The sequence below is a fragment of the Citrus sinensis genome, chromosome 7, assembly GCF_022201045.2.
Source record: "Citrus sinensis cultivar Valencia sweet orange chromosome 7, DVS_A1.0, whole genome shotgun sequence".
Taxonomy (NCBI): Eukaryota; Viridiplantae; Streptophyta; class Magnoliopsida; order Sapindales; family Rutaceae; genus Citrus; species Citrus sinensis.
In genome coordinates, this window is record NC_068562.1 from 18,257,610 (window position 1) to 18,274,389 (window position 16,780).

The window sequence follows — 16,780 nt, forward strand, 5'->3', positions numbered from 1 at the left end:
TTAAATATATTTTTTTGCATGACGTAATAATGCAAGCTTTGTGTAAAAAGATACATATACAAATATAAATATTTTTTATTTATTAGCTAAATGTGTTTATTTAGCATTTACTATCTTATTTCATGTATCAATACCGTTGTCTATTGAATTTATTGTCAGTTGTCGATGCACATTTGAGCTCTTGACTGTGAGAAAAATTTATATGGATCGAGTATATTCCTCAACAAATCAGATTCTGCTAAATGACAGAGCGGTGGTCACATGTTGGGTCCAACAAGAGGATCCTTCTCCCTCTGCTTTAATTTTCTAGGACTGAGGACTCACCAAAATGAAGGCAATGAATCGAGTTACAAAAAATACTGGGAAGGTTTGTCAATAAATGAAATGGGCAGAATGAAATTAACCATTAAACATTATTTGGAGGTCAAAGTGTTGTGAAATTTAAAATTAAAAAAAAAAAACCTAATAAAATTTATGACTTCAACTATCCAAGAAGAAAGAAAGGTGAAAAAGGCATAAAAAATTTGCAATTATACATGCATATGCCATTGCAAGAATAATAGTTAGGAAGAATTTACAGTACATTGATCGGACTTTCAAATTCTATAACTTATTTCTGTAATTTGATTTTCCCCTTGATACAAACCGCATCCTATCGTAACACTGATGTGACCAGAAATCGATCCCAAAACCTCTAGTAGTATCCTAAGACACTCTAGAAAAGACTACAAATCCAGTGGCAAATAATCAGTATTCTTACACTAAATAGGAGGACATTAAGTTCCAACTAATCTTCATGTGAGAAGGCATCGATGCCACAAAGCGAAGTAGATCTGGGCCATCTGGCTTTGAGCTAAGTGTCGGGAACAGATTATCTGATTTCTGATTCAAAACATTTCTGAATTTAGCAATGTTTGGAAGTACGAGCTCTCTACAGTGGAGATGTAATAAAGGAACCTTGGATAATACACTTCCCTTCTGAACATCTAGGCCGTCTGGCCTTCGCAGTTTGTAAGGTTTCCCAGACGTAGGCTCAATATCAACGCGAGGCATTTGCTTCCATCTCCGGTGCACAAACCAACCATACTTATAGTCACCAACAATTGGAGTGCCTAGAGCTTCAGCACAATGGACACGAAGCTGCAAGAAATGGAAGAAATCAAATTCGATGTGGCCAATTCTATCTACAACATTTTTTTCTTCACCTCAAGCTTATGTTTTCATTTCATTTCTCTCATTAAAAGGGGCAAATCAAGAAATGAAAACTAGTCATGATAGTCAACCAATGCTGAATCATTTGATTCCTAATTCTGACTATATCTCAAATCGAACTCAATACTTTCAGTAAAGCCCTGGTTCAAGTTCTTTATTAAAATTTATTCACATAGAGGAAGGAAAAGAACTTCAGGAATTGGAGATAATTTATCCGACATGTTTTTTGTCCTACCTTTTGAAGTTTTGATGATGATACTTATGTGGCATTGCTTTATGAGTTCATGGCCTTTCGTTCTCTTCTTTCTTAGTCCTCATGTCAATGTTTTTCCCCAGTGGCCTAAGGTTAGGTAAATTAACCAAAAAATAATAATTATTATTATTATTATTATCTTGGGCCTTTCTAAACATACTTTCATGATAACGCATCAGTAAATTCTTTAGCTGGTTTACACCTACAATTCCTAATCATGATGTATCTTGACAGGTATACATTTAAATATTATTTTGAACACAAACCTAATCATGCATGATTTTTTCTCAAGAATAACATGACCAATCATGAACCTACAAGAAGTTAACATGTGTAATAACAATAATAGCATTTCAAACCAAAACCATTAATTCAAGGCATGGCAATCTCACAGAATAAGGTAGTTTTGTCACAATATATAGGTATAATCATGGTACCTGATGTTTCCGACAAGTGAGTGGACGCAACTCGATCCAAGAGCATCCATTTATCATAGGACCTAGCACCCGATATTCAGTCACGGCTTCTTGAGAAGCTTCCAAACCTGAGTTTTGAGCCAAGATGATCCTCTCAGTCTTACCGTCATCAAGAAGAACCTACAATCAACATAACAAATACACAATCACGTAATAATCCCGACATATGACCACAAATACTTCTTACTTGATAGAAGGCACAAAAGAAGTTCATTATAGACTGAGAGGGAAACCTTAGAAAGAGGAGCATGAATTATGCCTTGCTTTTCCTTGGGAGAGCCGATGACCAATGCCCAATACCGTTGATACATTGCTTCACATGCATCATTCCAAGCCTACAATTATTCATCACAAGCTTATTGCATTTTTTCAAAAATTTAGAATTATCAAATGCCCTCTTATTTAATAGATTGGATTTTCAGAACAGGTATAATTACCTTAGACAACGATTTTGATTTATTTACGTCACTGAACAGCCAGGTTAGAAGGGACACGCTTTCTTTAGTTCTTCCCATCAAGAGTAGGCCACTAGACTCTCTGTCGAGGCGATGGACCTAAATATATCCATAGAAACTAAAAAGTAAAACAAGATAAATAAATAATGAGACGGGATCAGAGTTGAGGCAAACAATTCAAAAACAATATATATATAGTTGAGAGATATTTTAATACTAACAACCATTATCGATGGAACACCAAGAGCAAAATACAAAGGCTAAAAGTTAGCTTTGTGGAAACAACTGGCTTCCATGAAATTGGAATAATTATTTTACAAAATAATGCTTAATTTGCTTGAACATCATGCCTCAAAAGTCCCCACCATGAAAACAGTTAAACACTAATTCAACTCGATTAGGCACCAATTGTATGTCTCCACCATGCTACTATATGCAAACAGTTAAACACTAATACAAAGGCACATACACAAATCCTCTTCTGTTATACAGCTAAACTGTATATCCATAATTAGCTCGTCAAACTTACATACTTTCTAACTCCACAATGATTAAAACACCATGTTAAGAGCAGTAAATCAATTTGCCATAATGACTTGAAAATTAATTGAAAGACATACAAGTCAGAGAAATAAGACAAAGAGGATAAGTCAATAAATTTTCGTGTTAATTGAATTCGGAACCACACAAACAAATGGATAGCACATTCCTAAACCATTGTTCCATGCATGATGAAATGTGCCGTTTTCCCATTAATTTGGGCATGCTGCTTACTCCTCTCAGAAGAAAGTTTGTTACCTCTGGACTAAGCTTCGCAATTTAAAGCATTAAACTATTAGAGTACTTTCTCCTAAAGGTCTAATGACTCCACTGAGAACTCATGATGACAACCAAAACTACTCTACTAAGTTTCACACCAGTAATAAACAGAACACTTAACAAAAAAGATAACATAGGTAATCAAAATACAAGAATGCTAAGGTGTCCTCAATTGTCAACCTTACCAATTTATCTAGAGCAGTAAACTTACCAACTTAGGACCCTCGTTGTAATCATAAGACAAAGCTGCAGCTGCCAATGCATCCATGCTGTTATGAACTGGCAGATGCCCCTGAAGATGTAAATGGTACAAAGATGTCAAAAGGGCACATTACTATAAGCCAGTGGTTAAACACAAGAACAATTAGACTGTGTAGTATCAAACCTTGAGTGGCACTTTCGGCGGCTTATTTAGCACAAGAATAGCAGAATCCTGAAGTTTTCAGTAACTACTAGTCAGATGTAGCAACAAAATTGACAAACACTGCAGAAAAACTACCATAAAACAGATGAACTACATCGAACCACATACACAAAGATAGACGACTAATAGAAACAATTACTCAATTAGATAAGTTTAAGACGTGCCCTGTACTTCACTAGTCTCCGCAGATAGTCTATTTCATCAGCATTTGGATTTAAAGTTCCACTTGGTATAGTGTCGTATCTCTTTGAAATTCTACCCTCCACCATTGATACAGGTAAAAAGATTCTTGCCCCCGGTTCCATCACCTCATTAGTCTTAATCTGTAGATAAGCTGTATGGTTGTAGAATAATTAAACCCACATGAAACTAGAAACAATTATAGAATTAGAAACAAAATAATCAACACCTTTCTGATGGGTTTCATCTGTCCTTGCTCTACAAAGGAATCACCCATATTCGCACATTCCATCTGAACCTAGAACAAGAGAAGAAATCAACATATAAAATTATCTGCACACTGGTAGTACATTTTTAGTCCTTTTCAGAATGTAAAATTCAAAAATCCAAAGTTCATGAATGTTCCATGTATTTCCAAGAACAAGAATTGGAAAACAACCAAAAGCCTTATTTCATTACTTCAAAATCTTGTGCTTCCACAGTTTCATTTCTCCAAACAATCAGAACTTAAAATTTTTGAATTTCCCATGTTCATTCCACTAAACAGTTTCCATAACCATTTTCGTAAAACACTCCAAATTGGAACTTTCCAAAAATTAAAAAAAAAAAAGACAGAGAGAAGAAAAGAGCAAGAAACCAACCAAAAATAATCACAATCCAAAATAAACAACATAGAGTATGTTTGTAACTGTTGCACTGGGCAAAAGTGTTCCATAAACACTATGTATCACTTGACAAGTACCATTTTCATTCGACTCATTCACTTAAACCTAACAGCTCATGATTCCACAGCTAACAATTCTATTCCGTGGCTGGCGGCACCTCAATGCCCACCAAGGTCACATTAATTTTGACAGTGTTCGACTACTAATTTTTTTCTTCAACGGCTAGTAATTTCATTATACAGCACCTTAATCCTAATAAATAATGATAATCATCTCTGAAAATATAAAATAACTATATTGAAACTTACAAGGCCCTTGTTGAAATGGGACTGAATGACAGAATCTTGAACTTCATCGAAGTAATACTTAACCCAGCTAACGGCAGTCACGTGACATTGCCGGCCCCAGTGCTTCCCCGGCAGGTTGTGACCGGGAAAAGGAGGCAGAGACAAGAGCTGACGTGGCTTCGGACCAGCCTTCGGTGGGCCCAAGTGGGCCACCTTCTTTTCCGATACTCGGATTACGGCCGGCCGCGGCGGTGAGATTCTCGAGTAGTGTCTAATTGAAGACAACCATATGAATTCCGCTTGCTTTTTCCACATCATATTGAATTCATATTCAATTCTGTAAAAATTTAACCCAAGAAAGGGGGAAAATTTTTGTGATTTGTCCTCTGAGCGATAGCTTTGTGTTTGTTTAAATTTCCCTCTTTTTTAGGGTTTTACAAGTTTCTTTTAAAAAAAAAATCGTTGTTTTATAAACCGAGTTGAATTATAAAGTTCAAACCGGTCCTCTAAGAACACCCAGGGTGCACTTAAAGGGGCGCGCTTAGAAAATGACAACCGTGATGGTGAGAACATGTGGGCGTATCTCAATGGGCCTTCGATTCGCAACTCAAAAACTTTTTTACGAAAAAACCGGATAAATTAATTTTGGCTAAGTTGGTACCTCCATTAAAAAATATTTTTTGTCAATATTAACTTGAGTCCAACGTACTAAATTATATGTTATCGAAGACATAGGTGGCGTTTGTTTTTTTATCTGAAATTTGAATAGACCTGAATTAGTCTGAATTCTAAATAGATCTGAATGTTTGAATATGAATAATATGTTTGTTTTTTCGTCTGAATCTCGAAAAATAAGTATTAAGTTGTTTGTTTTTTTCAACTGAAAAAGTAAAAAATATGTACTTTTACATTTGTATCCTTATTAAATTTGAATGTCAAATAAATAATATATTAAATACCACAATATTTTAACATTTATAAGTAAAATTATATTCAAGTGAATACATAATTATTTTAGAATTTTAATATATAAAATACAATAAATTTCAAATTTTATCGTATATAATATAAGAAAGAAAAAAATAGAGATATTTTTATGTGGGGTAAATGTTTATGGGTGAGTTTTGGGATAGACATGAAAAATAAATTATAAAATATGGATATTTTTGACATTAGTAAGTAATTGACTTAATTCAAATTTTTCCATTAAGTAAAAAACCAAAAAAATTGGCTTATTTTATTAAGTCAAAATTATCTAAAAAATCTCATTAAGTTATAAAAACAAACCCATCTAATTAACTTAATTAATTAAGTTAAGTCATTTTAAGTTATTAAGTTAAAAAATAAATGCCACCTTAGTATCTATATTACAATTATTATGCATAAACCTGTATATAATTTCACAAGGAAATTGAATAGATTATTATATCACTTCATATCGTCTCCTTGAATTATTTTATTTATTTTTATTTTTTTCCATATGTCTCCACGCCAAATTAATCTGTACATGCACTTTTTTTTAAACTACACAAAAGAAAAATACTTATGTCAATTCTTACACTTAAGTGTAATATGAATTTTTTTTTTCACTTCTTAATGGAAGTGATTTTATTTTATTTTTGATTTAAAAAGAGAGTAATACGTTTGATTAGAAATAAAAATATGTTCGTCTTTAAAGTACTATCTTAAGATTTTTCATCTGTATAAAGTAGCATTCAATAATTAATAATGAAAATTTACCATTTATAAGGTAGTGGGATAGAATAATAGGTACTGTTGGAACTCATAAAAATTTTTTGCCCAATGAATAATTAAAAAGTTGAGATAATATTAAAAAAGTAATATTACTCTCTTCAAAATTATTGAAAATAGGGAAATTATCACTGCACCGCCTCATTTTTGCCTTATGTTCATCCAACCACCAAAATATTATAACATGTTCTCTGCACCACTTTTTTTTAAAAAAAAAAATTGTATCAACTAGTCACTTTTTAACTAACACCGTTAAATAATTTAAATGAAATAACAATTTTACCTTTAAATAAATTAAAAGGCCATTTTATTTTACAAAAACTTTGAGTTTGTAAAATAAGAAAATTATAATTATAAAAATACCCATAAATTTAATAAAAAATAAATCTCAAACAAAGGTGCTCAGCTGATTTTTATTTAATTTAGATTTTGCAAAATTTTAATAATTATTTTTATTAAAAAATTATAATTTTACAAAATTTTAATAAAAATGACTGAATTTATTTATTAAAAATTATAATTTTGCAAAATTTTATTAAAATAACTGAATTTATTTATTAAAAAAATCCCAAAATTTTAATAATTTAGGGGATTTTTATTAAATCCCAAAATTTTGTAATTATTTTTATAATTATAATTTTTATTTAGATTTTTATTAAAAATAAAAATTCTAATTTTGAGATTTTTTTATTAAATTTAGGGGTATTTTTATCATTATAATTTTCTTATTTTTCAAATTTTTTATAAAATAAAATGGTCTTTTAATGTATTTAGGGTTAAAATTGTCATTTCATTTAAATTATTTAACGGTGTTAGTTAAAAAGTGGATAGTTGATAAAAATTTTAAAAAAAAAAGTGGTGCAGAGAACATGTTAGAATTTTTTAGTGGTTGGATGAACATAAGGCAAAAAAGAGATGGTGCAGTGATAATTTCCCTTGAAAATATAGTATAATGCAGCCCACCGAAGACTAAACCAGCAAAAGTATTGAACATTCGTTATAATTTGTGTGGGAATAAAAGAACCCCAAAATTTTGGTGAGTTTACAAGCTAGTTTGACAACACTATGGCTTTTTAAAATAATTGCTATTAATTTGTAGTGTAGAAATAATTAGCTCTGAAGATAATTAATTAAACATTTAGTAAATTTTATTTTTAAAAATACCATGAGTTTTAAAAACAGTTGTTTTGTTTGGTAAATCTTATTAGTAAATTATTGTAAGAATGTAAATAATTGAATTAGACATAATGTTGAATAATACTTATTTAAACATTTATAAAAAATATTTTTATTGTGTATATTTAATAATTGATAACTAAAATAAATGTTTTATATTATTAATCTATTTTTTATTTTGTTATCTCAATATCATTAGTGGTGGTGGTGGTGGTGGTAATAATAATAATAATAATCTCTTTAAAGTTATTAAATTTATTTCGTAATATATTTGATATATATATATATATATATATATGGAACTATATTAAGTATAAAACTAATTTTAAAAAATAACTATTTTCCTGCTTTCAGAATCAAGATGGGGTGATTTTACCAAAAATAATTTTAAAAAAATTTGATCAAACACTAAAATTATTTTTTACCTTTTCAAAATTACTTTTAATCCTTAAAAAAAACAATTCCAAATAGAATTGGGACTTTGGGATTGATTCCTATCATGATTCACATGAACAAATTAGAAAAAATAAAAATAAAAAATGAAATAAAATACATCATACACCAAAACATTAGATTTTTGGAAGCAAATAGAATCATTGTGTGTCTAATCAGGTATTGTTAAATTCTTATGAAATTTTTAATATTTTATTAAACTTTACAATTCTTGCTCATGGAGAAGGCACGCTGGTGATGGACTGATGGTGAGATTATGCTATATCTTCTTCTCTTTCTTCTTCTTATAAATGTGAATTCAATATGAATGATCCAAAAATCATATGTAGCAATTACACCTTGAATTTTTGGTTCACAAAACTAGTGTTTTTACATTTAAAAAATGTGACTTTTTTTTTGCATTTATGATCCCGCATTTACGATCCAATATTTCTTTTTCAATAAAATGAGCACGTGTCAAATGACAATTTTCGATGTACTTGCGGATTCCTCTCCAAGTGGCATCCAACTTTTTTGGCAACGTTCACATCTCGAACAAACACGAGAGTTGGCTCCTCGCCTTCCATCTTTGAATGGTCCCAAAAATGGGACTTCCGTCCAGCCGTTGAGAAAAAGAAGAAAAAGGTGCACGATGTACCACCACGTGGGACATGACTATTGGTCCAATGATTATGACTAAAACTCTAGATTTTTGGTGCGCTTTGCCTTTTCTCTCCCCTTTCCGTCCAAAGATTTTTCAAAAGTTTATTTCGTGATGAAAAAGTTGGTTTTCTTTTGGAATTTTGACTCTCTTTCAACAAGGAAAGGTTTTGGATTTGCTTTTAGAGATTTCAGCCTTGACTGCACAATCTCTTTTTTTATTTGCCAAAAAGAGCCTCAAGTCTGAAAAATGTTAGCCACTGGATTAAGGTTGTCAATGAGAAAATATCAGTTTTTTTTTTTTAATTTTAAAAAGGTTAATAGTGGTTAGTTAAAATTACTCAAAATCCGCTCGGCCAAAATCACGAGGACAATATAATTATAATATAAGAGTGATTTTATGCTTACTCGCTTTGAATATTTAATTGATATATTTAATGATGTGGCATTTTATATATCATCCATTAAAATAATTATATCAATGAGAGGTTAATAATTAATAATAAAATCAATGAATATCATGCGTATGGCATTAGAGGATTGATAACATATCAGTAAATATCCCAACTAAGTTTCCAAACTTAGAGTCCATTTGTGACTGTTTTTGTGAAGCTCTAAAGTAATTTTAAAAATTTTAAACTAATTTTGGTGTTTAGAAAATTTTTTTAGGAATCACTTTGGCAAAACCACCTCAGCCTACTGTAAATTTTTTGAAAAATTTGAAAAAATAGAAAATGAGTAAACTTTTTAAGATCTAATTTTGAGAATTATTTTTACATTTAAAGCATGTTCAAGATTGCTTTAGATTGACAATAATCACTGATTTGACAATCTAATATTCAAAAAGTGTTTTGTAAACACTTTTTAAAATTGATTATTTGAAAATATGATTCTTAAATATATTTTTTTTGTATTAAGCATTAAAGTCACTGGGAGAAGCTTTGAAAAATTAATTTTTTTTTAGAATCTGATTTTGTAAAATATAATACCTAAATTATCCTCATCTTGAAATCATATTCCAAATATACTCTATACAAAAATAAGCTAATTTTTTATGTTTAAAATTTGTAGTTGAAAAATAAAACACAGTACTATCATTGGTGGTAATTTCCTCCGGTGATGTCGTTGGCTTCCGATGAGTTACTCTTTACTTGACGCTACTCATATGTTCAGATTCGAAATTATTCACCCTACACAGCTACACTATGATGATGGCATCATTGGCGGAATGGAATTAGAGGCGATGCACGTGCCCCCAATGCATGTCAACAACTACCGTTGCCAACAATGGAAATCTAATTTTTAAATTATTAAATATTTGTACCTATCTAATAAAAATATATTCTTGTTTATTAACAAGTTCTTAATTGTTAATAAAAATATTAACTATTATAATTTTGGTAATTACTGAATAATTATTTGAAATTTAAATAATTTTTTTTAACAAAACGTTGACATTTTAGTAATTGTATATGGACAACACACATTCAGGATCAATTTACCAAACATGTATAGCAAATTTTGAAAAGTAATTATTTCACAATCTAAGTTTACCAAATATGTTATGAATTTATTTGAAAATTGATTATTATGAAATCTAATTTAGAAGTGATCAATTAAGAATCAAAGCAATCCCAAACATACCCTTAATACAATTCCATATTTTTCTCATAAATATTATAAAAATCCAAAATATCTTTATAATTAGGAATAAAATCTATTACTTTAAAGATCTTGTTGTCATCATTAATTACATTAAAATAACAAAATAAGCAAATCGATAATATAAAAAATTTATTTTATTTATCAATTATTATATATACACAATAAAAAATATTTTATATACATGTTTAAAAATGTATAAATAAAACATACTTAATATTATGTTCAATTTGGTCATTTACATTCTTATAATAGTTTAACAGTAAATTTTACTAAATATGTACGATTGCTTTTAAAACTCATACTATTTTTAAAAATAAATTTTATAAAATGTCTAACTAATTCTTTTCAAAACTGATTATTTTTACAGTACAATTAACAATAATTATTTTAAAAGGTACAACATTACTGAACTGGCCCATAGTAAATATAACTTTATTGATAACATGAACATATATGGAATGTGGCATGTGCATATTTGAGTTGGATAAACATAGAACGGGCATCGATTCTTTGCATGCCAATTATGCTATTGACTTTCCTTTAAAAAGAAAAAAATAAATGTAAATGATTAAATTTGTTTGTTGTCATTTTCCGAAAATGAAAGAAACTCTATCCTTAATTTAATTAAAAAAATAAATCAAAAGAGTTGTACATCATAAAGCGCTCTAAAACTTGAACACACAACTCACAAGGGAAGTTAGGAGGATATCATCCCATGTGTACAACTCTAAGACGATTAATATCATCCCATGTGTTTCCAAGTCTTTTCAAAAAATAAAATTGAAAGGATTGTAACAGATGTAAAAATTTTCATTTTTTGAGGTATAGTGTTCTCTTATTTCTACTATAAAGAAGTATCCTCCAAAGAACAAAAGCTTTTCGTTATAATTAGTTAGTTTAATTAATGAAAATCCCTTGTCCCTAGACATAGTTTAGTTTAGTTGACCATGAATTACAATGTAGACCTTGATGACCTATGTTCAAGTAATAATATAGGATAAAAATTAGGTGAGATTTTGATCCCCGTTCATTTTTTTAAATAAATAAAAATCTTTTTTACAAACCCACTAATCAATAATCTCAATAAGAGAAGCATAAACCTAATAATTTAAATGCTTTTCAAAATCACTCAATAAGTATTCCTATTGTGTTATAATGGGGTTCAATTAATGATGCATTTGGCAGCTTGCATTACACTATATTGTAATTATTCTTATATTAACCCACGTTTGGTTGCCATTTCTAGTTGCATTACACTACATTAAACATGAGGTAATTCTAATAAAATGTGTATAAAATAAACCTATGAGGAAGATAGGGTTTAGATAGTATTGCATTGAAATATTGTTCATATTTTTAATATAATTAATTAACTTTTATTTAATAAAATATATTAAATTTGAGCATATTCATATTTAAATAAAAAATTAATCTAAATCATACTATAAAATAGCATTAAACCTAAATATTTAATAAATAAATGACAATACATTATTTCACTTTCATTACATAAAATCATTTTTATTATTTTATTTTAACTACTTAAAAAATATTTTATTTTAATTTTATTATTTAAAATTTAATCAATAAAAATAAATTTAGAATTTTGTTTAATAATTTATTTATTAATATAATAAGTTCAAGTTAAACAATTATATTTGACATTAATAAAATAAAAATTTAATATTATTTTAATTTTATAATATAATATAATTTATATTATATTATTTAATTATATAGTATTATATTTTTACAATATAATATAATAAGCTAAACACACTCTAAAAGTATTATATTTTATGGTTTAAATCTCGTTAAATTATTAGAAAGCCAACAATAATTAATAAAATTTGACCATTCTATAGTGTACATGTTGGACATGCAACTAACAATGGTTATTATCCAAGAAAATTCTACAGATGCTACACAATAAATATTAATATTGGAAAAACTTTTTTATTTTAAAAAATAACTTTTCAAACCATATTGAAAGAATTCTCATTCAAAATTGCTTTTTGTAAAAAGTAATTATTTAGATAAAAAGCTTTTAAAATTAAAAAAAAAAACACTGTATCAAGATTCTGGGGGTGAGTGACATCGAAATGGGCGCCCAAGTACTTCAAAAACAAAAACACACAAAATGAAAACGCAAAAACAAAAACGAAAACAAAACCCTAAACTAAACACCAACCCACTACTATATATATTAAAAAAAGTCCAAAAACAAATTCAAACGAGAAATCTCTCCCTCACTCTCTCTCCCTGGCAAAGGGGTCAAGTCTTTGTCGTCATGTCCCAAAAATCCCCATCTCAGGCAAGTCAATTCTCAACTCTTTATATTTATATAAATGGAGACGTTTTTATTTTTATACAGTTGTGTTAAAGTTTTGTTTTTTGGAGAGAAATATTGAATTAAAAAAAATGGATTTTGAAACTCAAACGCAGAAGAAGAAGTACAGAGCTGGGGTTTTTGGTGACATATACAGTGTCATGATGCTGCCTAAAGAGCTTGAGATTGAGAAAGATGTATCTGTTTCAGTTCCTTCCCCTTTAGAGCTTCGCTCTCAGCTTCCTGATTTCAAGGCTGCCTTTCAAGTGAGTTGTTTATTATTTTTATTTTTTTTCTGATATCTTGGCTTTATGGGGTTTATTTGAACGATGTTTGGCTGCTGAGGGATATAAAAAAAATGAGTCTATTGGGTTGTATGTTTGGCTGTGGAAGAGAATCCATGTTGAAAGTGCTTGAGATCATGGTCTTGTGTTGCATTTGCTATGAAAATGAGTTTTTTTTTCCCATTGGATTTTCAAATGATTCTTTTTATTACAGTGTCTGTGTGCTGTTTGGTTGAAAGGAAGTTTGACTATTTCAGGAGCAAAAACTCCTATTTATGATGGAAACTCGTAGCTACAAAAATCCATCTCACATTTGTTGTTGTGAAAATTTGTTAGTTCGTTTATAAAAATCCCATTTGGAGCTGTGTTTATTATTCTTATATTGAAAGTTGAATTGGGTTTACTTAAGTGGATATATTTCTAAATTTCTCAAGAAAAACACATTTCTCATTTTTTGCCTTCTTATTTTGCATCACTAGTTTTTCTTGATTGACTTTTGTAATGATCATTTTCTTTTGCTTTGATTTGTGGATCATTTATCTGTCATGTCCTGTTTTGTTCTTTGACATTACCTTCGCATTTTGTTTAGTTGGTAGGAAAAGTAAAGTCAGGCCGTTTCTTCTTTTAGCTATTGAGAAGAGATTGGAGTTTTTCTTTCTTCTAGATTGTTATGTATCAAGTTCTTTGGTTGTGGAAAATGAAAAGTGCAAGCAAGTAAGCCATATATGGTTGGTAGCCTTGTTTAAGTCTTGACAATACTTGCATTTAATTAGCAGAAAGCCTTAGTGTTTGTTGTTCGTGCTTCAGTAATATATTTAGTCATTGTCAATGAGTGAGAGTGTGAGACATGTTTTGTTGTTGGTAACAGAAAAACATGCTTTGCTGTAATTCAGGATTTCATGAAGGTTAGGGAAGTCAGGGAGTTTCTTAGTGGGGCTTTAGCAGGAGCTATGACTAAAGCTGTTCTTGCTCCTCTTGAGACCATCAGGTTTGGTTTTGTCTTTTTTTTTTCTGCATTTTCCATCAAATTGCTTAATTTTATTTCAAATCTTATAATGTTTATTAATCATATCACTTTACTTACTAGATTGAATATATTAGCAAACATGTACTTGTTAATATGTAGTTGATCTCATTTACTTAGTATTAATAGTTAATAAAAAAACCTCAATACTAATAGTGAATAAAAAAACTTATTGAGGTTAAAAAGATTAAGCTTAATGTTTGCACAATTGTATTTTCATATTTCAAAAAATGGAAAAGAAAAAAGATATGTTTGTGCAATTGTACTTGACTTTACTAAAACTTTCACTTGCTTTCTTCAAAAAAGGAGACTGATGTGTTGTATTAGGCAGAGTTCAAAATAATTGCCAGTTGATTAACTGGATTGCATTCTGGTTGGAATAGCAATTTTCTTTATGAATTATTTAAATAAAGGTTTATCTGACGGCATACCAACTTGCTTAATAAATAATTGGATGTCATTAAACAGAGCAGCATAATGCTTTGAAATTAAAAGGTTCCTGGGACTTTGGCTTTCCCACTGAAAGTTCTGAGATTTGATTCTTCGTTAACAGATTCATACAGTTGAATTTCTTATTGAGGGTGCCTAATATGTGACACCGACCCACATTGTGAGCAGCTGCAGCGTAATTGCTGATTCACAGCTTTTGAAATATGCAGGACGAGAATGGTGGTTGGTGTTGGATCCAAAAATATTTCTGGTAGTTTCATTGAAGTAATTGAGCAGCAGGGTTGGCAAGGACTATGGGCTGGCAATGGAATTAATATGCTCCGAATAATCCCCACCCAGGCAATTGAGCTTGGAACATTTGAGTGTGTCAAACGAGCTATGACTACGGCACAAGAGAAATGGAGTCAGGAGGAATGCCCAAAAGTGCAAATTGGTCCTCTCAGTTTGAGTTTTTCTCTCTCCTGGATTTCTCCTGTTGCCGTGGCTGGTGCAGCTGCTGGAGTTGTTAGCACGCTTGCGTGCCATCCTCTTGAAGTATTGAAGGTATTCACCTGCAATGTTATCCTATGTTATGAAATGGAAGCTATATTTTCTTTTACATTTTATCCTAAATCTTGGATATCAAATCTTCTCTTAGACATACTGTGTTTTAGTATCTGCCACCTTATGGATTTTCTGTCGGATGACTTACCTCTTGTTTCTTTTTGAGTAAAACTGATGTCTTCCTTCAATTTCCTGTAGGATCGGTTGACTGTAAGTCATGATGTGTACCCTAGTTTGAGCATTGCAATTAGCAAAATATATAAGGAGGGTGGAATTGGTGCTTTTTATGCCGGTATTTCACCTACGTTGATTGGCATGCTCCCGTATAGTACTTGTTACTACTTTATGTATGAGACATTGAAAAAGAAATACTGCAATTCAAAGAATAAGAGGTCGCTAAACCGTCCGGAGATGCTTGCATTGGGAGCTCTTGCAGGTGAGATTCCTGGCTTAGTCTTGCTTGTTCATATCATCACTCTTTTCATATTGACAAACTGTAGGGTTTCCTTTCTGTTCTATCTGGTGCCCCGAGTAGGATCAAGATGCCTTGGTTTCTTATATTGCATCGTATTAATAGTATTATTGAAACTTTGGAGACTTTGGACCTTTTTGTTTATATCAGATATAATGAACATGCGATGATTCTTTATCTGTTCTTTCTATTTGATTGTCTTTTTTCCATATGGGGGAATAGAAAAATGTTCTGGTGCAAGATGTGTTAGTTCTCATTTGTTTTGACATATCTTTTTGTTTCAAGATGGAGTTGGTAATTCCAATGTACTACAGAGTTCAATAGATGTGCTCTGTCCATGGTTGGTATGTGGAATATAGAGACCTTGGTTTTGTCTATTGAATGCCACATGAAATTGCAAATGAAATTAAAAAGAAAGAAAGCTACGTATTAGCATGGGTGGTTGTCAACTCCACCCGATCTAAGCTGGCACTATCTCTCTCTATGGGTCGAGCAAGCATGCATTTCTTAACATCTCTTTACCTGCCTGGCAAGCATCCTAATTGGATAAAACCTGTAATGAAAGGCTGTTATCTTTAAATTGGAGCATAAATGGTTAAATGGCTTCTATCTTCTGTGATATTTGTTATTGTCATGTTATCTTCCTTCTCAGCTAATTAGAGTTCCATCTACATGTTGATTGGTCAGGTTTTACAGCTAGCACCATCAGCTTTCCCTTGGAGGTTGCTAGGAAGCGGCTTATGGTAGGAGCTTTGCAGGGTAAATGTCCACCCCACATGGCAGCGGCACTTGCTGAAGTCATTCGGGAGGAGGGTTTGATGGGCCTTTACCGAGGATGGGGTGCAAGCTGTTTAAAGGTCATGCCTTCCTCAGGAATAACCTGGATGTTTTACGAAGCTTGGAAAGACATACTGCTCCCCCTAAAACCTGGTCCTATTTGAGACATAGATTAGGGTATTTTTCTGAATCATGTGGTGGAAGGTGCTGGTAAAGGCCAGGCTTTGTACACTAAGAACAATGTGATCTTGATTAAAGATGAAGCAGATTTTATAAGTGAGTATTGGTGAGGGCCGCTTATTTCTTATCGCCCGTTGCCTTGCCTAACTAAAATATTTGGCAAGCTACCAATTTTGGCATCCCATAAATGATTTGACTTGTGTCAATAGGTTTCTTCGTTCATTTACATAACACATTGTTATTCAAATCCATGCATCCTTTTTTC

The 16,780-nt window shown here is 30.7% G+C and overlaps 2 protein-coding genes across 3 annotated transcripts; one reads left to right on the forward strand and one right to left on the reverse strand.

The window, feature by feature from the left end:
* Window positions 1-516: 516 nt before the first annotated feature.
* On the reverse strand, window positions 517-5,224 carry LOC102613704 (RNA pseudouridine synthase 3, mitochondrial). Its single transcript, XM_006468049.4, has 9 exons — window positions 4,793-5,224; window positions 4,049-4,117; window positions 3,804-3,962; window positions 3,601-3,648; window positions 3,427-3,507; window positions 2,379-2,495; window positions 2,175-2,276; window positions 1,903-2,061; window positions 517-1,140 (listed from the first exon to the last, which is right to left on the reverse strand). Exons 1-9 carry the CDS (start codon window positions 5,087-5,089, stop codon window positions 757-759), a joined length of 1,416 nt encoding a protein of 471 aa, XP_006468112.2. The 5' UTR covers window positions 5,090-5,224; the 3' UTR covers window positions 517-756.
* A 7,387-nt stretch (window positions 5,225-12,611) lies between these two features.
* On the forward strand, window positions 12,612-16,780 carry LOC102614006 (probable mitochondrial adenine nucleotide transporter BTL1). 2 transcript variants are annotated; one of them, XM_006468050.4, is made up of 6 exons: window positions 12,612-12,770; window positions 12,902-13,051; window positions 13,963-14,057; window positions 14,753-15,086; window positions 15,285-15,522; window positions 16,246-16,780. In XM_006468050.4, the coding sequence occupies exons 1-6, from the start codon at window positions 12,747-12,749 to the stop codon at window positions 16,497-16,499; spliced, it is 1,095 nt and encodes a 364-aa protein (XP_006468113.1). In that variant the 5' UTR covers window positions 12,612-12,746; the 3' UTR covers window positions 16,500-16,780. The 2 variants fall into 2 exon arrangements, with proteins under 2 accessions (XP_006468113.1, XP_024951334.1); XM_025095566.2 differs by lacking the exon at window positions 12,612-12,770 and having other exon boundaries at window positions 12,903-13,051; window positions 13,938-14,057.

Coding starts and splice junctions, on each gene's coding strand:
- LOC102613704 (XM_006468049.4), bottom strand. CDS start 5,089: ATGATGTGGAAAAAGCAAGCGGAATTCATATGGTTGTCTTCAATTAGA. Junction 4,118..4,792: donor CCCATTTCAACAAGGGCCTT/GTAAGTTTCAAT, acceptor CTCTTGTTCTAG/GTTCAGATGGAATGTGCGAA. Junction 3,649..3,803: donor GGAGACTAGTGAAGTACAGG/GCACGTCTTAAA, acceptor TGAAAACTTCAG/GATTCTGCTATTCTTGTGCT.
- LOC102614006 (XM_006468050.4), top strand. CDS start 12,747: ATGTCCCAAAAATCCCCATCTCAG. Junction 13,052..13,962: donor ATTTCAAGGCTGCCTTTCAA/GTGAGTTGTTTA, acceptor GCTGTAATTCAG/GATTTCATGAAGGTTAGGGA. Junction 15,087..15,284: donor ATCCTCTTGAAGTATTGAAG/GTATTCACCTGC, acceptor AATTTCCTGTAG/GATCGGTTGACTGTAAGTCA.